Here is a 22,549-nt window from a genome sequence, read left to right as displayed (position 1 = left end):
CACATTGAAGGGAAGGCAGTAACCACCCTTTGGTCTTTGATGTCGTAGATCACAGTCAAACATACGCAAGGTGATCCAGTTTTGCCATTAATCCCCACTGGTGCATTAAAATTCTTTTTCAACACATACCTGTTCATATCAGAACGATGCGGCGTCACAGCATCTGGGCAATTACAGGCCTCTCGGATTAGTCTCCATACGGAGGCTTCTTCAGACGAAAGAAAATAACTTTTTCCCTGTTTCACTGGGAGCATATGATTTTTCTTCAAGTGTTTTTTCACGCCATCACTCGGTGCACTGCCGGCTATCCTAGCTAGCTTTTTAACATCCTTGATTGGTGAAATTTCTTGCTCATTCAATGGATCCATAGTTTCAACCGCAGTTTTTGTTCCTGCCAGGTAGCTTGTTTACATCCGTGGCGAATTATTTGCAAATGAGCGCAATCGGCAGTTTACCTGACCTTGATCGGCGTTAGGGACTTTCTGGCACGGTTTCTACTATCGTTCAATTCAGTGGTGTCGTTAGAAAACACTTGCTTGAATGTTTTGGGCTAAAATGAGCCAGATATAAAGAAGTATTGGAGAAGTTAGATTGTAGAATTGAGTATTTTACTCCGTTCCTCCGTTTTACTCCTTTTGACCTTTCGTCCGCTATAACTTCTTAGCCAATCAGATGAATGCGGGTGACACTTTTCTATGTGACGTAAGGCCGAAAAAGGCAGGAAAACGAAAAAGAAGGGAGAAAATTCGCTGCTATTAGATTTCTCTTTGGTTCCTAGTTCCAGTCTCCCGCGTGTCCCTCATTTATCTAAATCCCTATAAATCCAACATGGCGTCTGTTCCATTCGTTGGAACTCTAGAATCAGATGACGATGTAGACCAGTTAGATAATGAAAGTGATAGCGACGAAGAACCAAAGAAGGTATGTCGTCATTAAATTTAAACATATTCGCCTTTTATGCCCGTTTCTAAAAGATTCCTTTTGGTCTGTAGCCTGTGAAGAGAGCGAAAACCAAGAAGAGCTCACGCGGATCGCAGTTTGAGGACGACTTTCAGATCTTCTCAGGAGAATTGGAGGATAATTTTCAAGATCCATGGAATCTCGACGTTGCTATTAAGTTTGCTAAGCAGAAACAAGAGTCGGTAAGTTGATAGATGTAGCTGGGAAGAGCTACAAGTAATTCAAGTTTTTCCTGTGGAATCGCGTTTTAATTTTTGCATCATGTTTACAAAATTATATTAATGGCCACGTGCTCTGCATGCTATGTGCGGTGTTAATTATTTTTTTTAATCAACTGTTTAATGAAGGCTAATACATTTATTTTCAGAATCTTAATTCATCAAGTCTTCAGGATAAAATAGCAAAGAGAAGAGAAACAAGGCGGAAGGTATTCCTTTGGTAAATATATGCTGAAAATTCCATAAGACTCAGAGAGGTTTATTAAGATATTTTATCAATGTAGAAAGTCGCAATAATAAGCAAAATGATTTATATTGCACCCATTATGGGATAGCAGTTTTCATTTAAAATTTAGTCTGGAATAACGAGTAATTATATTTGATTTCAAGCAAAACTACAGAATATATAAACTTCAAGCAGTACCTACAGTGGTACATGTATTTGATTTTGTTTATAATAAATACTAAATCTAAGATGTATATGCAGCCAGTGGTCTAGCCTGAGTATCAGGCTTTTCTTACTCGCGGGGTAGGAGGAGGAAACACCTGGCAAAGAAAAGCCTGACACAAGGGTCTTTATTGCAGTCTTCCACCTCCTCATAGCATGACAAGCGTCAGTGTACGTATTAACCAATTAGAATCATTTTTGGCTGTCATGTTTACAATTTGCATGTATCACAGATCACAACGGTGAGATTTCGAGCAAATAATCTAGTTTCATTCATGCTTGTAGTGGTTTCTGAGAATATTTGCACAATTTGCCTCAAAAATTTTCACATAGAGTATGGAAAGTGTGTCGCCACAGTACCGCTGTTTTCTAAAACTTCAAACAAAGAGTTTTCTAATGTTTTGTGTGAAAAACCTGTTATTCTCGTGGAATTACTTCTCAAATTGAGACTTGTTGTCATTCAAGATGGTGAAGACAGCAAAAGGTCTGTTCGCAAAAAATGCACTAGGAAAATAGTGAATTGCTACCGAATGTTCACAGAGTTACAGGAGGCATTGGCGAGTGGGAGGGCACTCGACGAGGCGAAGGATAGTACTTCATGAACTCCTTCGAGTGCCAGTCCTAGGGGTTAAATTCCTGTTCGAGGCCGGCGGTCCCTAAGGCAAAGACTCCAAAGGTGAAGCGGCAAAAGAAAAGCACTTGTGAAAATGAAGCTGAAGGAGCTCAGCGAAGACCTTCAACAAAGAGAGCTCTGTTTTCTGACCAATACTCTCAGCTCGGCAATGAAATAACAAGTCCTGAACAAGCCTGATGAATATCCCGACAGAAAAGAATTTATAACCGATCGAAATGCTTTCTTTTCCGGTAGTGTGACGTAATACTGCATTGTGTATTATCCAATCAGCGTAACATCCAGATTTTGGATGTTTGACGTAAGCCAATTAAAACGTTTGTGTCAGGCCTGTCTCTGTAATTTCCCCCTACCCCTAACTTCTTGCTAAGAAAGGTCTGATACTCAGGTTACCAGTGGTCAAAAATTGTTTTTGGTATCCAGCTAGCTAGTACATGTAAGAGGTGAATGGAGGCACTTGCACTGGTAAACATTTGGAATTATTTATTCATTCCAAGTTCCAATAAAGAGCTACACATATGCATTCAAAAGAAAAAGATTGTGAGAAGTGTCTTTTTCTGATATTATTTGCCTGGGTAAAAACGTTAGGTTGTACATTTAAGTCCCTCTTGTTGACCTCCGAAAAGAAGTTTATCCTAAAAAACTTCAGTTGATTTAACATAACAACATCCTGTGGAATAACAGTGAATTTGAAACTACATGTACATCCTTTCAAAAAGCATTATTTCTTTTCATGAATTACCTGTATACACTGTATCTGCGAGAGCTCATTACTCATCCATCTGCGAGACCAAGAGGTCAAAACTGTTTCTATAATGCTTGTGGGTGATCTGAGGCTAGGGAAATGGCTTAAGGGTACATTTTATGTTACTGTTGTTTCCAAGGTTATCAAATGTAGACAAGCATAATTATGCATTTACAGTAGTTAAGTTTGTCTATCAACATCGCTGATGCAATGATGAAAACAGCATTTGTGTGTTTAAATTTGCACAGAAAAAATCTAACAGGGAAAATAAACAGAATATAGCTGAAGCTGAAGAAGACAAAAGTTGTGAGACTGAGGAGAAACATGAAGAGCTGGACTCAGTCAAAGAAAATGGAGAGGAGAGCATTGGTTAGTGGTGAACACAATTTTATGAGATGTCTACTCTAAGTGGGAAGAAAAAATGGATTGAGATGTGGGATTGTCAAAACTTAAAAGTTTAGGGCTTTAAAGAGGGTTCCACAGAACAAATGCATGTGTTGCATTGTTATTTATAAGATGCAAATATTATAAGCATCTAAAGAAGCTTTTTTCTGCAAATTATCCCACATCTCTGAATAAATGTCAGTGACTATAGCAAGTGCCAAGTTATTTGTCTAAATCATAGTATGGAATTCTATAGAAGAGGAGGTTAAACAGGAAAACATTGAAGTTTTTCAAAGCAAAAATGCATATAAAAAAAAAGAAGGTACACTAGAAATCCTCATTGGCTTTAGAGTACTGAATAGTTAAATCATGGCAGTTTATAATAATAGACTGAGGTTAAGAGCTGGATTAGTTGGTCCAAGACATTTGCTTGCTACTCAGAGTTTTATGCTTCTTCCAAAGCAATCATTAGAGTTGCCTGATGGTTGCTTCGGAAGAAGCATGAAAATCTGAGTAGCAAGTACATGTCTTGGGCCAACTGCATGTAATCCAGCTCTTTACCTCTATTATTATAAAAAAAAAATCATATATTAGCTTTATTTAGCGGATGAAAAGAGGACATTTGGATCAAAACAAAATCACACTGTATGCTTGGGCGGAATCTTGTTGCCTTCTCCTCTATTTAATTTTCTTACATACATTTGTATGTAGATTAGATTAAATTAATTGTACATGTATTTCTATTAATTTTTGCAACTCTATAGAATGCTACCTACTTTTTTGCATATTTAACAGCAGATTTGAAACCTTATACACTGTAACATGACAGTTTTGTATTACATGTATAAGATTTTAGATTGTGCGATGCACATAATGCACATACATGTAAAAAAAAAAATGAGATGGTGAGATCCTTGAAATTCAAATAAAATTTTGCAACAATGCAGACTTTTTGAAGGACCATTTGAAGGACGTCTCTTTATTCTTACATGTATGAAATTGAATTTTGTTAGCTACAGATTATGGTCTTGTATTTCTATAATTTTTAAATATAGTGATCTTAGATGGAGCTGATAACAAGTGAATGTGGTTTTATACTTAATGCAAGTAGTTTTCTTCAAAATGGCTAAATTTCAAGTTGGATTTTATTGACTTGTTTTTCTTTTTTTTGTAAACTGAAGGTACAGCAAATACTATTTTGCCTTGTGATGAAGAGGAAAGCAGCTCTGAAGATGATCAAGTTACTGATAAGGTTTGGTTGCATTGTTTTTAATCCATTTTGTTAGTGAACAGTTTGCACTAAAAATTTGTTGGAAATCTTAAAGATCTATCTTCATTACAAGACAGAATCTTTATAATTATTGGATTAATTTAATGTACTGATAACATAAATTTGGTAAATGCCGGTTAATATTGAACAGCAGTAAACATCAAACACTTTGGAGTACAAAATATTTTCAATGAATCTTCGGATTGCTTTAAACCGCAGGGATTGCTGTAATTATAACAGGGTGTCCAGCTGCATGTTTGTTCAGAAAAATAAGAAAATAGGAACTCATGATGGAAAAAAAATAGGAAAAATAGAAACTTCCTTTCAAAAAGGTAGGGAAAAAAAAAATAGGTGAATCAATACTAATTTGATGAACAAAGATAGCCTCTCAACACCCCATCAGCAAGACCAATCACCGCTTTAGTCCATTTACAGTGTAACAAATGTGTATATGACAATGCAAGCATTTTGATTTTAGAAGTAATTCTTCTTACCTGTCATTGGGATATAACATCATCAGTTTTCTTAACATTAGATTATAAATAGACAAAGTTGAAGATCAAAAAAATTGGCAATCAATTGTCAAAATGACATTAATTTTGTTTAAAAGCAAGACTTACAGTAAGTTATCCCATATGCTGAATTCATCAATTCTGATTCCCTGGGTTTACATGTAACAGTAATGTCTGAACTACCGTATTTACCCATGTATTAGTCAATCCTGTGTGTAAGTCGACCCCCAATTTTTGAGGCCAAAAACTAGATTTTCTTAATTTCCAGGTAAGAATTTCTTGGAAAATTTATCTTGTATTTCTAAGAATTATATTCTAGCTACCACAGATATGTCAAGTTAAAACAAATCACAGCAAGTTTCAACGTGCAGTTTCAATAAGTTTATTACGTGACTTGTATGGCACGTATACAAGTGTTTTACCCAGTTTAGCAGCGCATTTGCAAGCAGGCTTTTCGACAATAATTTTTGTCAAATGCTCACAAAATCAAACATAAGGATTTCAAACGAACCTTTTTAAGTGAGAAGAGATTAAAAGTGGCTTTTTACGACAGGCAAAATGTGCTCGTATCCTTCCAGGTTACTAAGCAGAGAAGTTCAAAGCGCGAAAGATGTTTTCTCTGAGCATCTTTACAGCTTAATTTACAGGAAAAATATTGTTTTTTATGACAAAATTGAGCCAGTGAGTGTCCACAAGATTCAGGTTAACATTTAGAGGATAAATGTTGATGCATTTTAACTTGAGGCTCTGATATAGAGAAACAGATCGCTAAGCGAATGTACGTTGTAAACTGTGCTGCCGTTTATTACATGTTTGTTAACACACAAAGACAATTATTATGCTAATTATTTGACTGGCGCTTGGATCTGAAGTTTTGACCCATGTATAAGTCGAGGGCAAATTTTTTGGACAGATTTTTAGGTCTGGAAAGGTCAACTTATACATGGGAAAATATGGTACTCCAGTTTCACCTTGTTCAGAAACTACCAGCTGTCTTTTTAAAACGTCAACATCAAACCAGCAGACAATAGCAAACAGAACAAATCTGGTTAGTGAAGTGTTACATATATAGAGGATATTACAAGGTGGCGAGAAGATATGAATTTTATGTTCGAGTGGCAAGAACAATATCTCACTCGTTCGCTTCGCTCACTCGTGAGATATTGTTCTTGCCACTCGAACATAAAATTCATATCTTCAAGCCAACATGTAATGTTCTTTTTATCATATGGAGAAACCAATTCAACAAAAGCAAAAGGCGGGAATCGTGACTTCATTGAACGATACGACACTCACAAAGGTGACATACGGAAAATACGCCACTGGGGTCCCGGATGAAGTGGTGTATGGAATCTACAAGTGGTTTAGTTCCCAGTAAAACACTCTTCTCCATATAATAAAAACCAGCAGCGCACTCAACTTAAACATAAAACAACCTGTAGTTTACCCCTTAATTTGACTTCAAAATGACAGTTCACCTTTAATATAGCTTACATGTATCACTATGAGTTCAACCTTAATTTGGCTTTCTTTTCTCCGATGAACATCAAACTCATGACATGAGCATCTCCAGTTTCAAATTTGATCATAAAGAGAACATGAGTTCAGTGTAAAGACATGACTGTATAGATACTTAATTGTAATAATATATTTTTAATAACTTTCAATGGGTCTATACAGAATGTTATCTGTTGACTTCAACTATATTGATACAAACAGCCAGATACAATAGGTGCAGTAGAAAATCATTGAAAAATATGGAAACAGTGTATCTTGTCAGGACAGCTATGAAAAGAAATCCTCTAAGCAACAGAGAACAGAGAAAAAGTCACTGTCCCTTACATTATTTTGTTAATTTAGGAAAACCAAAGCCATGACACCAATTTCTTTATGCAAAATCTACCTGAGGCTGTAAATCCATGTTCAATTTTGTAACACATGCTGCTTAATCAGCCAAAAAAATAGGGAAAATAGGAGGTTTCATTTAAAAATAGGAGAAAATTATTAGGAATCTGCTCAAAAAATAGGAAAAATAGGAACTGGACACCCTGAATTTTAAAAGTTTAAGAAAAACCAAATTGAAAAGTGAAATTATGTGTTTAATATGGGAAACTCTGTTAAATATACATGTGAATCCTCACACGCCTGTCATTCACTTGCGCCGCTTGTTCAAACCACAATGCTACACAGTAAATGTTTTGTTCTCATTGCACGCAAGTAGTGATTTCCAGTTGAATGACTACATGCAATATATATCAAGTCTATGTCATGTTATTGATTACCAGCATTTTCTTAATATATTTCCCTTTTTTATGCATGTTAAGTGCGTGGTCACTGTGTGTAATATGCAAGTAGTACACACATGTTACGTGCGTGTAATACTGCAATCCCTTTGGTCTGTACTGTAATCAAAGTAAGGGAATGAATGATTCTGTGGTGAAATTGTTTCCAGTAGTTAAAGGCCTATTATTTAGATCCTATGATGTTTGACTCAGGTTGCAAGATATCCCTCTTCCAGGTTTAATTTTTCACTTTAGTTATAATTTGATCTTTAAATTCTCGTTACAGATAACTGAAAAGAAAAGGAAATTTTTTGAAGAACCTCCTCCGCAAGTGATGCATCAAACTTTTACAACTATGAATTTATCAAGACCTTTACTCAAGGTAATTGTACAATAATAATTATTATGAATGATATACATGTACATGTATATTTAACAATAATTAAAGTATTTCGTATAGTGTGATCGTCTGGGTGAGGGTAGTTCTGAAAAGAACTGTTGTTAGTGACTGATGTTTTGACAACCTGAGCGGAAGTCATCTTCAGAGTCAAGTGAATAGTGTTTATTTATTTATTTATTTATTTATTTATTTATTTATGTTTACAGTATACAACTCACATTTTATAACATTGTGCATGGTGGATTTGAGTTTGAACATTGAACTTACAGTATCATCAAGTTGGCCAATTTGCATGTCGAACCACACTATTTGTAGATCTATACAGTCTAGAGCTAGAAAATGCTTTGACACATGTAAACCTTACTTGATAAATGTTAACCATAATTTATACCATGCTATAGGTATACAGCTATTATACCCACTCACCTAACCTGGCTGTCAAGTGACTCCATGGTATACCACTGGAAAGTGTTTTATAACTATTTTATGCCAATTTTGCCATAGAATTTACAGAGGCCAACATAATCAATGTGCAGGCATGTACATATCTACTCATGATGGGAAGTACATTTATGTATTCAATGGCTTTCCTCTCCTCTGATTGGCTGTAGTTTCTATCACATGGTATTAGTAAGGGGTATATCAAAGCAGTTTGAACAGTGACTTTTATGCTAATTATCTTTCAGACAGATCACTCTAAATGAATGGTCAATTTTACAGGACTCATTTTACCGTACATGTACATGAGGTCCCACTCAAAGCTGTTAAGGCATTTGTTATGTACTTAACTAAAATGCTTTCCTTTGTTTAATGTGGGAGATTATTACAAAGCTAAAAAAAAACTGAATTTGAGCTTGCCCTTCAGACAAGAATAACTCTCAAATTTCGCTTGCTCGAGGCAAGTGAATGCTTGCTTTTGTTGAAATCCCTTTTTATGACTTGAGTGGTAGATGACTTTTCTGGGCCTCTCTTCTGACATTAGGCAAGTCTGTTTGTGAAGAGTTAATTGCTCCACAAGAGAATCTTTTTGTCCCAGATGACCACACGGCACTTCTCATGAGCCCTGAGATATGATAAACAGTGTTTACTAACCTCAGGATTTCTTCCTTTGGTTTGTGCTTTACGATCCATGTAATACATAATTATACCCTCTTCCATTTCAATTTATGCCCCTTGTGCTTAACACATAATGTATGGATACGTCATAAGTAAAGTTCACAATTCTTTGTTTATCTCAAAAGGCTATAAATGATCTGGGATTTAGTCATCCTACGCCTATCCAGGCCTCCACTATTCCTGTGGCTCTGATGGGCAAAGACATCTGTGCATGTGCTGCAACAGGAACAGGTTTGTGATTTTAGTAAAGCAAGGTCAGATTAATTTTCTTTATTAGCAACCAGTAGCTAATAGAAATAAATAAAAACTGGTGCCCGTTGTGGCTTTTTTGGTTTGTTACTACAAAGGCAATTGGTGGTATAATTTTCTCAATTTGGTCCTGTTCACTTATACAGGAGAATTAAAAGAAAATACATGTGATGAAAATATTATGCTAATTGCGTTCAAGAGAACACAGTTGTAATTGGGTAATGCGGCAAAATTTGAGTTTCCTTGTATGTATCTTTCTGTGGACACCAATTTGTCCCCCCCCCCCAAAAAAAAAAAATTCTCAGGGGCGAATGACGTCATCTCCATGTTTGTCCATGTGCTTTCTTTGGAGTGTTGTGCAATATTGCAGACTTTCGAGTGTCGAGGCAGCCTACTCTGGATTGTAGTGGATACGTTGTTTATTTTAATTAAAGTTTGAAGTAAGTGTTAATGGCATGTAAAAACCTTGCGAACAGAAAGCTGTAGTTTGACTGCATGTTGTGTACCCTCTTCTCTTTTTAATTCGGCCAAAACCAACGCTGCTTTCTGGATCTGCTGAATAAATTAAAGAGAGAAATTTGTAGTTTCACTTCGCTGGCCAAGATTTCTCTGCGCAAATAATGTAACATAAACCCATTGAAAGCATAGGAAAAGAGTTCAACTCCCACAGGATTGCTTTGGTACACCAACATGTCCTCCGTTTCATTGTTCCAGAAGTGAAAGTACCCTGTAGCTGTTCCCCCAAAGCCAGGACGATTCAAAGTCGTGTTTGTAAACATAAGAATTGTCCTAGTTTTGGTAATAAAAGCACGTCGTCTCGCATACCGATGGAACAGGCATCGTTTGTGTCGATTTACATGGTCAGTATAAAACACGGACTGCTGACTGCAGACTACGGACTGGATATAAAACACAGACTTCGGTATAAAATGCGGGCTAAGCATTACGCACTGGGTATAACACATGGACTAAGGTATTTAACGTGGACTGCAAACTAAATGTGGCCTGCCAACTGCAGTCCATGTAAAATGTATAAACGAGAAGAAACCCTCTTGTATGCACGTGCTTTGCGATCAATTCATTTGTTTTTGCTCCCGCGGAAGGGAAGCCAATTTCATGCCTACCTTACAGCTCAGGCACAAAATGCTGTTCCTAGAATTTTTGCTTTTTTAACATACCAAACCTACCAATACTCAAACGCACTCTTTAATCTACAATTACTACTAGTTGTATTGACATGAGCCTTGAGGAAAATTCACATTGTGTAGTACAGTGAGCCAATGAACACTGTATAACCACCAATTATAACACCTTGGGCATGAACCAATGCCAGAAAATACATGTAGGTTCAAATTATGGAAAATAATGACCATCATGGTAATTGCTCTGGGCAATTTCATGATTTTCATAAGAATGTATTCTGCAAAACACGTCTTGGGACTGAGCCTGGGAAATGTTTGGAACATCTTCGCGGAAGTCTTCATCCTGTCATACCTCTAACTAGGAAAGAGTTGGCAGGTGTAACTCAGTACAATTTGGAGGATGTAACTTTCAATCGATTGTGTGAAACAGTTATGAAATTTATTAGCCAGCGAATGTTTTTATCTTAATTTTGAGTTACATGATTGTAGAACAGAATCTTTGGAAAATAATGCATCTACACTGTATGAATAATTTAGAAAACACCCTCTAAGAGAGCATGCACAAAAACATCATACTTCTGTAACTGGGTAGAAACACAGATATGTATTTATGTAGAAGCCGTTGATGTAATGATGGCACAAGCAAAGAGAATTTCCTTTTTGATAACACAAATAAACATTCGAGTGATTTTCCTTTCTTTTTCTTCCAGAGTTTTCAATACAGTGTAGATAAACATTAATTTTCCTCATGTTTCCTTCAAGTTATAAAAACTCTTGTGAAAGTTTGAGAGAACTTGAAAAAGCTGTAGCCTTAACGATTTGTCTCTTGTCACCACAGTACAGCATTTCTTGTTCTCCTAAACTTCCACTCGTGTTATTAATGACTTAATAGAAAACAGAAAATGTTTTCTGTGTAACACATATTATGTGTGTAATTTTTTATTGTGAAAAAATTGAACACAGAACTGAACATTTATTCAGAGTGTAGAGGCACAAATGTAATCTAAAAAGACATGTACTGTACAGGTACATGTAGCAGAATGTTGGATCAAATTAGTATTGATATTGTTCAAACAACACATTTAGGAAAGACAGCAGCATATATGCTTCCGATATTGGAGCGACTTATTTACCGACCTCAGCAGGCGTCAGTAACAAGGGTCCTCATTCTAACTCCCACGAGAGAGCTGGCCATTCAGGTACTCCTTACAACTTACATTTAAGTAGCATACAGTCAATACATGTAATTTGCCAGTTACAGTTCAAGAAATAGAAACATTTTCAGTGTTTCTGTCAAGTTATAGAAATGGGATTGTAAGTTTAATTTGGGAGAAAGTGGTATGTTGTTGGAATACGAGACGATTAAGATGTGTGTTCCTGAAGCTTTTTCGAGTTTACTGAACTTTCATGATTGTTTAACTATTAATAATATTATATAACTCGATATAGCAACAGGAAGAAAATGTTTTCCATCTTTTTAAGAAAGACTGAGTATGCAGGCATGAGTTCATGTTGAATTCAGACGAAATCGGATAGGAAATCGGGCAACTTCAAGTTTTAAGTGGACAAAACTCCTGTACCAGAATATTGTTCAGTATATTGAAATCCTTTTTGTATTTTCTAAAAGCTAAAGATAAAGACATTTGCCTGAAATAACACCAAAAACAATTTCCCACGGGAACTTGAGGAAATAAATTTCAAAGTTCAGAGAAATTGTGCAAACACAGGTAAAATTTCATCATCAGTGTCATTTCACCAGTACTTTCAAGGGTTTCAAATGAACTTCAACATTTGTTTTCGACATTTGGTGTTGTTAGAAATGACTTCTTTTGAGAAGATATTTGAAACAATCGCACAGAAGTTTCCAATACAATGTAAACAATCTCGGTTCAAAGTTTTTTTCCACTTGCTAAACGAACTTGTGGTGGATTCCTTCCTAAATATTTTGAGCATAACATGGAGTATTAAACAGTGGGATTCCTTTTTATCACAGATTCATTCTGTAACCAAAGCATTGTCCAAACACACCAACATCCAAGTGTGCCTGGCTACAGGTGGGTGTTTTGAAGTTATGCTAAACATTAGTAATCTTTTAAGTTGATAATAAGCCTGCTTTCCATGAATTCTGAGTGTGTATTTACAACCATGAACGTATTTGATAGTTAAAGAAACCACTTCAGTCATAGGCTTGTGAGAGTTTTTGCCTTCCAAAGTCGAACAGGTAGACTTTCCAGAGGAAGTTTTCCACAGGTCAAGAAGTTGTCAGGGAAAAAAAAATACTGGCATTGCATAAGAACTTAAAATCTTCGGGTGGGTGGGTGGGTGGGAAAGTCAGCAATGGCAAATGCAACAGAAACAACTGCCCATGCCACAGGTCACATGACCAATACCCAGGCCCCAGCTGTGCGTGAGAAAAACATTTTTAACTTATTTAATTTCACTCATGTTCATGTATTACTCTGAATCCGGTGTTAAAAAAATGTTACAGATTCCTTGTCATTGCTGTGTTGTTCTGTCCCAAACTCTTTCCAGGGGGCTTGGATGGGAAGAGCCAGGAAGCAGCATTACGTAAAGGACCTGACATCGTGATTGCTACTCCTGGGAGACTTGTGGATCACTTGCATAACACCCCGTCATTTAACCTGCAAACCGTGGAGATAATAGTGCTGGATGAAGCTGACAGGTAAAACAAACTGATGACAAAATGACTCACATACTGTACATTTAAAATCAGTCCCTTTGTAGATATTCTGCCTTGGGTTGCAACTTGATCCCTCGTACATGTATTTGTTTCGTAGCTGTATACATGCATTTGAAATATATGTTGCCAAAATACTAGTTGACTCAAACTTAAGTAAAATAAAGATTGTTTGTATTTTGTACATTGTACTTGTACCTTTGGTGGGAGGCGCGGTGGCCTCATGGTTAGTGCGCTCGTCTCCGGATCGAGCGGTCCGGGTTCGAGCCCTGGCCGGGGACATTGTGTTGTGTTCTTGGGCAAGACACTTTACTCTCACAGTGCCTCTCTCCACCCAGGTGTATAAATGGATACCGGCGAACTTAATGCTGGGGGTAACCCTGCGATGGACTAGCATCCCATCCAGGGGGGAGTAGAAATACTCCTAGTCGCTTCATGCTACAGAAACCGGGATAAGCTCCGGCCTGATGGGCCACTTGGCTCGCATGCAGACTTTACCTTACCTTACTTGTACCTTTGATGTTTAAATTAGGAATTAATTTGTGAATTGCGCCATTTGTGGTTTTCATACAACAATACTGTAACATTTCAGTTGTTTTTCCCGTCTTCAGAATGCTAGATGAGAACTTTAAAGACCAGATGGAGGAAATTATGAAGCTCAGTCCACGTGGAAGGCAAACAATGCTATTCTCAGCAACAATGACAGATGAGGTAAAATGGTTAAATTTGTAAATATAAATTTGTTTTCTTTGAATTGAGATATGATGAAGAATAAGAGAACCTTTTTCCCAAGAAATCCCACCTAAGTTGTTCTTAGGCATAGATTCCAGTTCTTCTGCGGATAATGTTACTTCATGTTGCATGGATGGTTTCGTGGAGAATGAAACTGTGTTTACAAGCGACGTTGACTGCCCACGTGATCAAAATTTGCGTCGACGGATTGGCTTTTTGTATACCCTCCTGGGATAATGATCTAAAAATAACTTGAAAGGGATAACCTTGGAAATAAAGCGTATGTGGAAAAAAAAACTCTCTTGTAAACCTTCTGTCCTCTCCTGTTTGAATATACATGCAGTTCATCCTCGCTATTTCAAACTCTCAGGGGAAACGAAAATTAGTTTGAAATAACCGGAGTTTGAAACAGCCGATAGAAAAAAATGACTGAAGGGAAAATCGAAGGGAAGTGGTTTTGAGTTCGAAATAATGGGGATTTCGAAATAAGCGAGTTCGAATTAGCAGGGTCCAACTGTACTGATTGTGCAACGCTTTCGAGTGGCATGCTATGGAATATCCTACAAGTGGCTTGCATTGAAGCCATCATTGAGGCCTTGAAAGACTCGAAACCTTTAAAGTGTTGTTGACTATCAAAGTTTAGTTATAGATGTGGCTGTTATGAACATTAGAAACGGTTAATACTTGTGTTAAAGTTCTGTCTATGGTATTTTTAGGTTGAAGAGCTTGTCAGTCTTTCATTGAATCAGCCCGTGCGCCTGTTTGTTGACAATAATACCGACGTCGCTCATAACTTGCGCCAGGAGTTTGTAAGGATCAGGAGTAACAGAGAAGAAGATCGCTTAGCTATTATCACAGGTACAGAGTGTACATATATGTATATCTCATTGAAGGCAAATCGTATTTTTTTCAACAACGATGACAGAATATTATTTCATCTAGTACACGTGATTGTCCGGGTTATGAAAGTGAAGAATGATCATCGCAGTAAATTTTCCAATTTAAGCAATTGGAAAGAAGAAGCCTGAAAAAATCAGGGCTTCAACGGGATTCGAACCCGTGACCTCCGCGATACCGGTGCGATGCTCTATCAACTGAGCTATGAAGCCACACATTGGGAGCGAGGTCAATTTATAGAGTTCATATCTTTCCGTGAGTAGTGAAATGATGTGAAGTTCACTACTCACGAGAAGATATGAACTCAAATAAATTGACCTCGCTCCCAATGTGTGGCTTCATAGCTCAGTTGATAGAGCATCGCACCGGTATCGCGGAGGTCACGGGTTCGAATCCCGTTGAAGCCCTGTTTTTTTCAGGCTTCTTCTTTCCAATTGCTTAAATTGGAAAATTTACTGCGATGATCATTCTTCACTTTCATCTACAACCGCAGTTCATATATGAATTATTTCATATAAACTTCACATCATTTCACTACTCACGGGAAGATATGAACTCAATAAGTTGACCTCGCTCCCAATGTGTGGCTTCATAGCTCAGTTGGTAGAGCATCGCACCGGTATCGCGGAGGTCACGGGTTCGAATCCCGTTGAAGCCCTGATTTTTTCAGTAAAATTTACTGCGATGATCATTCTTCACTTTCATCTACAACCGCTGTTCATATATGAATTATTTCATATAAACTTCACATCCTGTCCGGATTATGGTAGCCCGCTGGAAACGTCCAGTGTGTTGTGAGTTACTCTGAAGGACTGGAAACTTACAGAAAATGGAAACACCATTGACTGAACGCGATATTTTCACGTCACTATGAAAGTGAGCATGGCAACAAAAGAATGTAGCTCAGGGACTGCACAGGGAAACTAGAGATCTCGTTCCCTGAAGTCACGATCCTATTGGTCAGTGCAAAGAATGTATGAACCAGCGTTAATCAAAGCGGTCAAACTCTGTAGGCATGTTCAGAAACCATTTATTATCGAACTTGGACGCATAAGCACAATAAAAACGAGGCGCTGGGTCACCGCTGACCGAAAACGCACTGGCTTGTTATTCTCGGCTGCAGTTCTCCCGTATATAGAGATATGAATAAGACTGTATCGTTTTCGTTTATTCTTGCTTCACATCCGCTTATACGTACTTTTCCGTTTGTAACTAATGATGAACAAGCATCCTTTTTGGCGGCATAAATGCCGAGCAGAGGCCTAAGTAAAGATAAAACCTTGTATATTGACGTGTTGTTACTTCATTGCTTGCAGCACTATGCAGTAGAACGTTCAACGAACATTGCCTGATATTTTTGCAAACTAAAACGTCAGCTCACAGACTGAGAATAATCTTAGGGCTGCTGGGATTGAACGTGGAAGAGCTCCATGGAAACTTGACACAATTACAGGTGCGTGACGATTTCGCGTTACATTTATTCAACTTTGGCACAATTACAGCGCTGTTCCGTGACATTTTTGCTAGCGTTCCTTTGTAGTTGTTTCAGAGGCATTATTTTCCTCTCACATTACCTCTGAGCTGCATATAACACGAGCGGAGAAACTGCCAGCGGGAATAGGGAGAAGCTTACTTCTCATGTCGTTTATCCCATTTTCTTGACCTTAGCGTGTTTTTCCATCGCGTGTACGCGTGCCTTTAGGCACACATGGCTAGTCACAAAGGTGTTTTTCTCAGTTTACTTAAGGTCGGTAGTTCCTCCAAATCAAGGGCTGCTGTTTTGCCAGACAAGCGGGCAGCTAGCGTTTTAGAGGGAAAGAGTTTTTGTGCATCTGAAAAGTAGGAATTGACCAAGAGACCATTTGTCCTTGTGTTCGTGTTGAAATGCTTAAAAACTGATTAAACGACTGGTATAGTTTACCTCTTCAATGGCCTCTGACCCTTTTTCTTTTCCTTGTTATTCTTTCAGAGGCTGGAAGCTTTAAGGAAATTCAAGGCCGGCGAAGTTGACATTCTTGTAGCTACGGACTTAGCATCTAGAGGACTGGATATTTTAGGAGTGAAAACGGTAAGTGTAAGCTAGGAGACCAGACGCCATGAACCCGTAGATGGACATCGTTAAAACCGTGTTCACTTTTGGCCCTCCCCCACTCCTCCCACCTCAAAATCCTATTTATCAAGGTGTATTTGGAGAACAAGAGTGTTACTGAGTTGGTCAGTGACACTGAAGCTACTCGGAAGAGCTTCCGTCTTGTGTAACAACGCTGGCATAGTTACTGTTTACTCAACCTTAGGATAGTGCAGAAGCAAACAATTGCCAAATACTTGTGAAATGTTCGTGGCTAGTCTGACGCGGCGTTTCGTCTCGTGCACTTAGGATAGTGCGCTTGTGATTAGTGAATTGCATGGCTAGGAGGCGGTATGGCCAAATGGTTAAGGGTGCTGGATTTGAAATCTGGAGGATCCTCCACCCTATCGCTTTTTGACTTTGTTCTCGGTAGTCCCAAGTTCAACTCCTCAACTGCGTTGTGTAAATAGCCAACTGGCCAACCTCCCACCAGTTGGGATTCGTAGGCTCTATTTGTAATGAATTCTACAGTGCTAAATACATTTGACACTTAAATAGAGTTTTGTAATTGTTTTTATTGCTCGATTTAACAGGTCATTAACGCCAACCTTCCGCCGACGCTGAAGCAGTATATTCACAGAGTTGGAAGAACAGCTCGGGCGGGACGCAGTGGAAGGTATGTGGTTAATTAATGTCTCTACCGTGCACTGCAAGCTGACATGTAATACTTAACGTTTTAAATGACTGTCCCTATCACTGCAAGCCAAGGGGAAATCGGTGGTGTTCGTTTCCTGGTGTGACCGTGAATGGCCTGCAGGAAGACTCTCTTGTGTGGGTCCCGTAACCCGCGGTTTCCTCGCTCGCGTGAAACGCAAACAAGATTTCTGATCGTAGGCTAGTACAACGTAGATAGAAGTGCCAGCGGTGTTTACGATTTTTCTTATCCGATCGATATTGTCTGTGGATCCAATCAGCTACGTCTCGTGGATTCCAGCTACTTTGAGAATGTCATGACGAAATTAACCATTAATTGGAGGCCAGACACAAAAAACTTTTGTCAATACAGTATCGTTCAAACTCGTGCATTGTTCTCCCGAAATTTCGCTGATATTTCGTCGTAATTTCGACGCGAATGACCATGACGCCTCGCTGAAATGTAGGTGGAATATCAGCGCTTCAAACAAAATACCTGCAATATTTCTATGACTTAAACGAAATCTCATACGACAGTTTTCAAACACGATAACTCAGTCTAGCGATTTTTCGCAACTGGGAATCGAATCATGGTGGAATTTCGCGAGGGTGAAACGGCACGTAGTGAATTTTCCTGGCCTTGTATCAGTATTTTAAAACACACGTCCACACATTTAGCGCAATTGTTAAATGTTATGTTGGTCATGTTCTTGTCTCTCTTATCTCAGTATTGTGGCAGGCAAAGCATCATTAGGGAGAAGTCCTTTGAAAGAGAAAAACACTTTTGAGTAAACCTTTGTGTTGTCGCTGTAAACTGTGTTGTTTCTTATTTTTGCTCATTTCCTAGCTGTTTATGCCCATTTCCCTTTTGCAGATCTGTTTCGCTAGTCGGAGAAAAAGAAAGAAAACTGCTGAAGGAAATTGTAAAATTAGCCAAGACACCAGTGAAAAGTAGAATAGTCCCTACAGGTGAGAAAAGAAGTTGATTTTTGTTGTTGTTGTTATTCGTTTTCTCCAGTTAACTTGCTCATATGTTGCTGTGGGCTTCATGTCCTACACACTCAAAAATGCTGTCTCTAAAATTATTGACTGTTTTGGCATGTTTAACTTTTGAGTTAAAGTCGTTCCTAGACCTGATCTGCAAGTTTTTAATTTTTTTATCCCCAGAGGTGATTGAGAAATATAAAAGCAAGATTCAAGGACTCGAGAAGGACTTGAAGGAAATTTTGAAACAAGAAAGCGAAGAAAAAGAGGTAGGCATGTAGTGATTAGGCGTGGCTGGCCTCTCACAAGGATAACAAGCACTTAGTTGATCTTGTGACCAGATCTCTTGTGGTTCTGTCCATAAGGGATCTGGGGACCAGAGTTTCACCTAGTCTCGAATACGTGTACAGCGGATTCTCGCCGTAGCCTCCAGCATTCAAGAGAAATAAAAACATGTCCGTGAAGGGGGAGCCCGCAAAACAGCAAACTCAAATGACAAAACTGATATTGACGTCGTCATACTATAAACCGGCTTGTCGGTTCTCGCAGTGTCCTTTGTTTATGTGCCATGGGACCGCCAACTAACTATACTAACTACACGAAATGATCTCATCTGTTAACGTATCTGTTAAGTGAACTGCCATAATTGCTTAGATGCCAAAGATCCGAATAAACCGATCAGGGTGGAGAATATTTATTATAGTAACATGAATTCGACTTGGTCTCTGAGTCACTCATGATCCATTGTTTGTTTAGCTAGGCCTGCTTCCTTCGGCTTTGAGATTTTTCTCTGGAGAAAAAGATCGAGGCCAGTGTAAACGGCGATCAACGAGACGCGTCTCGAGAAATACGAGACAAGTCGCGTGAGGCGCGAGACGCCTCTCGAGTGAAACGCGGCGACACTTGAGAGAAACGAGACGCATCTCTAGAGAAAGGAGACGAGCCTCGAGAGAAGGGATAACTTCTTTTTGAGCGGTTCTGTGGCTCAAAAATTTTTAAAAAATGACATTCGCCAACAATGACATTCGCCAACATTGAATTTTAGATTCCTTACCCAGTTTGTTTATTCATTTTAATTGACGTATTTTTATCTTTTTTATTCCTTTTGTAACTGAAAAGCCCCTTTGGGGAGTTGCAAATAAAGTATGTATGTATGTATGTATGTATGTATGTATGTATGTATTGAACAATACTGGAACATCACACTATTCTGTTGACCTGATGTCCGATTATTTTTCAACTTAAAATTCCCTTTTAACTCAGTTTGTTTTAATTCCCCCTTCAGCTGAGAATCTCAGAGATGGAGATGAATAAAGCACGGAACCTTATTGAACACGAAGAAGAGATCTTCTCCAGGTCTCCGCGGGTGTGGTTTCAAAGCAAGGCAGACCTAAAAAGAAAGTCTGGTAAACGATCTATTAGATCAGCTGAATTTGAAGTGTTGGACAGTTTTAACTTGCGCAAATCAGTTGTGACTCAGAAGTGAAATTTCACTTTCCTTGTATATGTGTTTTTGTCCGCAGACAAAGCAGCAAACGGACCAGCCAGCAAGAAACCCAAAAATGAAAACAAGAAAGGAAGGATTGCAGTCAGCGCAAATGAAAACGTGAGGCTGCCGTTTTCAGAGTTCCGTTGTTTTCCTTTTTACTTTACGATACGGAGATGTGACAATTGCTTCTAACTTAAAATATCCTCCGGTTTTAGTAAAAACAGCATATCAACGAACCACGTTAGGTGTATACCCTATTTCCATGCAAGTCTCTTTAACAATGTGGTGCTGTCATTATTAAATGATTTAATGGTTAACGCTTTGGACTTTAGTTCATTAAGTCCACTGTAAGCTCAAAACACTTCACTCTCATATCGCCTCTTTCTCTCCTCACCCATGAGTAAAATTAAGTGTTGCTGAAGGTTAGTATGTGGTGTACTAGCAACCCATCCAAAGAAAGTAATATTGTACTCAACCCCCAGCCTTAAAAGGTAGCCTGCGGAACAATCGTTCCCGTACGGACCATGTAGGGCTTTCTGCATTTTTGCCGCGCGAAAATTGAAGGCGGGGACAAAAACTGCAGTTATTGCGCGCCCAAAATGCGGCAACTCTTGTTACGGAGGCTTCTTGAAAACAATTTTTTTTCACATCCTATCCACTAGACGGCACGACCTACCCTGCCCTGCTCTCGTTTAACGCCGGAAATGGTAACCCCAAACTGTTATCAATGCGTTAACGTCTGTTTACAGAGGGTACTATATGATATTTGTTTTTAGGAAGAGGATAAGAAGAAGCGAAAAGAGATGGAATTCATCGCACGAGAGGTCAAGCGGTCGAAAAAAAAGAAACGCTTGCACGCCTTCCCGCCGGACAAACCCGATTTCAACTCTAAAGGTTTGTATATCTGAAAATTTTCTTTCCTATTCATGAAATACCACATCTTGCGCGCCAGAAATTGTGATTTTGTGGTAATTCTGGTTCTTGTCAAAGGTGTTGTTGTAAATATTAACTTTTTTTCCTCGCCTCAGCAGGAAAATCATCAAAAACGAAGAGTGCTGCCGCTGCTGGTGGTTCACGGCTCAAGGCATTTGACAAAGAACTCACGGATACAAGCAAAAAAGCGCTAAAAACCTTCAGACAGAGGTTTGTTACTTTTAAGAGAATTCTGCCATTGCATTGGCCTTGTCATAGACGAATGGTTAATAGTTTAGTCTTCTAGGCTAGTCACGCGCTGTTCAAAACATGGACGTTTTGTGTATGACAGGTAAATACCCATGTTTAAAGCTCTTTATTTTTTACTGTATTATTTAGCTCAAGACCCGATGATTCAAAGAAGTTCAAGAAAAGTCCAGGAAGGTTTAAATCAAAGAAAAGGTTTGTTTCACCTGGACGTTCACTTTACAAAGAGCGAACCAAGTCGTAGGATACATAGTGTCGTAAGTGGTCCTATGTGACGAGAAGGGGTTTATGTCCACTCAGTGTCGAAAAATAATGGGAAATCCCTGTTTCCATTCATGAAATTTGACTTGTGATACACGTCAATGCACACGCTTCGAGAACTGTACTTCTCCGAACTCATTGAAGCCAAATTTAGCCCGTTTGACACTATAACAGGATACGACTGGAACTCAACTATACAACCTACAAATTAATTTTTGTTCCTTTACGACTTGCCATCAGCCAGTCATTCCCATTTGGTTTCCAAGTCTCTGGTAAGAAAGCAAAGGTCTTGAAAGCCTTTACAGCAACCTAACCTGCATAGCTGGCGGGATTAGCTTTATTTTGGTGACATCATTGCTTTTCAGGAATGGATTGGCTAGAAATTCATGCCTTACTTACTCGTCTCTGTCCTTTTGTTGTAGATACAAGAGAAGATGACCTGAGTACAGTTGCAAGAGCCGAAACTGAATAAATTTTTATTTTAAACTGAATCCATTGAATCACCGGAGAGAAATTAAAGATCATGAGTTCCTCGCTGTCAAGGTGTAGAGCCACAGAGTACGTCTTGTTATTTCTCAATTCAGTTCCCATGACTTGTTGCCCTGAGTATTGGACCCTTTATTTGTAATGGTTTTGGAAGAAAGCCTATCTGAAAATCGCCGTGTTTCAATAAATTGAACTTTTCGAAAGAAAGTAGGAATTATTGTACGGATTGATTTTTGTCAACCAATCAGGTATACTCACTAAAACCGCGCGTCTTTTTCCCGCGCTTTTGACTGAGTGCTGCATGATTGGAGTTGTTGTGAACGTGGGCGCTCCTTATGACTAACGGTCGCTGGAGAGTGGTTTCTACGTCACGGTTTGCGCCTTTTGAAAAGTTTAGCCTAAAATTTTTCAAGTTTGTTTTGTGTAATCCGTGTTAATCTCCTCCATCCGTGTTCCTTTTTGGGTTATTATTATCTCTTTGGTGTTTTACTATCCTAGTAAACTACTATTTTCAGGATTCCTTCAATTCAAAGGTAATTTTGAACATAGCCAAAATAATCCAAACTACCGTGACTGAGCTCCTTTAAGTATATGGCTGGGGAGTGGTGTCGATGTGTTCGCAACGATCGCTGTACGCTTTTGGGAGCGATCATGTAGCGAACCGGTCATTATGTTACCCGCTCAATCCATATCTGAACGAAACAA

At 38.5% G+C, this 22,549-nt stretch overlaps 1 protein-coding gene across 5 annotated transcripts; it reads left to right on the top strand.

Annotated features, from left to right (window-relative positions):
• The first annotated feature begins 776 nt into the window (after window positions 1-776).
• LOC110049688 (putative ATP-dependent RNA helicase DDX27) lies at window positions 777-21,914 on the top strand. 5 transcript variants are annotated; one of them, XM_089297582.1, is made up of 24 exons: window positions 777-921; window positions 993-1,142; window positions 1,328-1,387; window positions 3,251-3,371; window positions 4,568-4,638; window positions 6,082-6,216; window positions 7,737-7,832; window positions 9,092-9,197; window positions 11,444-11,556; window positions 12,351-12,411; window positions 12,890-13,040; window positions 13,667-13,766; window positions 14,504-14,645; window positions 16,001-16,137; window positions 16,654-16,752; window positions 17,346-17,428; window positions 18,320-18,414; window positions 18,613-18,698; window positions 19,715-19,835; window positions 19,953-20,035; window positions 20,695-20,812; window positions 20,950-21,061; window positions 21,230-21,292; window positions 21,781-21,914. In XM_089297582.1, the coding sequence occupies exons 1-24, from the start codon at window positions 829-831 to the stop codon at window positions 21,794-21,796; spliced, it is 2,412 nt and encodes an 803-aa protein (XP_089153708.1). In that variant the 5' UTR covers window positions 777-828; the 3' UTR covers window positions 21,797-21,914. The 5 variants fall into 5 exon arrangements, with proteins under 5 accessions (XP_089153708.1, XP_089153707.1, XP_089153710.1 ...); XM_089297581.1 differs by having other exon boundaries at window positions 20,947-21,061; XM_089297584.1 differs by lacking the exon at window positions 6,082-6,216.
• Window positions 21,915-22,549: the final 635 nt, after the last annotated feature.

This window comes from Orbicella faveolata, unplaced genomic scaffold (assembly GCF_042242905.1).
Source record: "Orbicella faveolata isolate gen_17 unplaced genomic scaffold, um_ofav_v1 contig_3, whole genome shotgun sequence".
NCBI lineage: Eukaryota > Metazoa > Cnidaria > Anthozoa > Scleractinia > Merulinidae > Orbicella > Orbicella faveolata.
The sequence above is the reverse complement of the archived record's forward strand: the minus strand, read 5'-3'. Positions and strand labels throughout refer to the sequence as shown.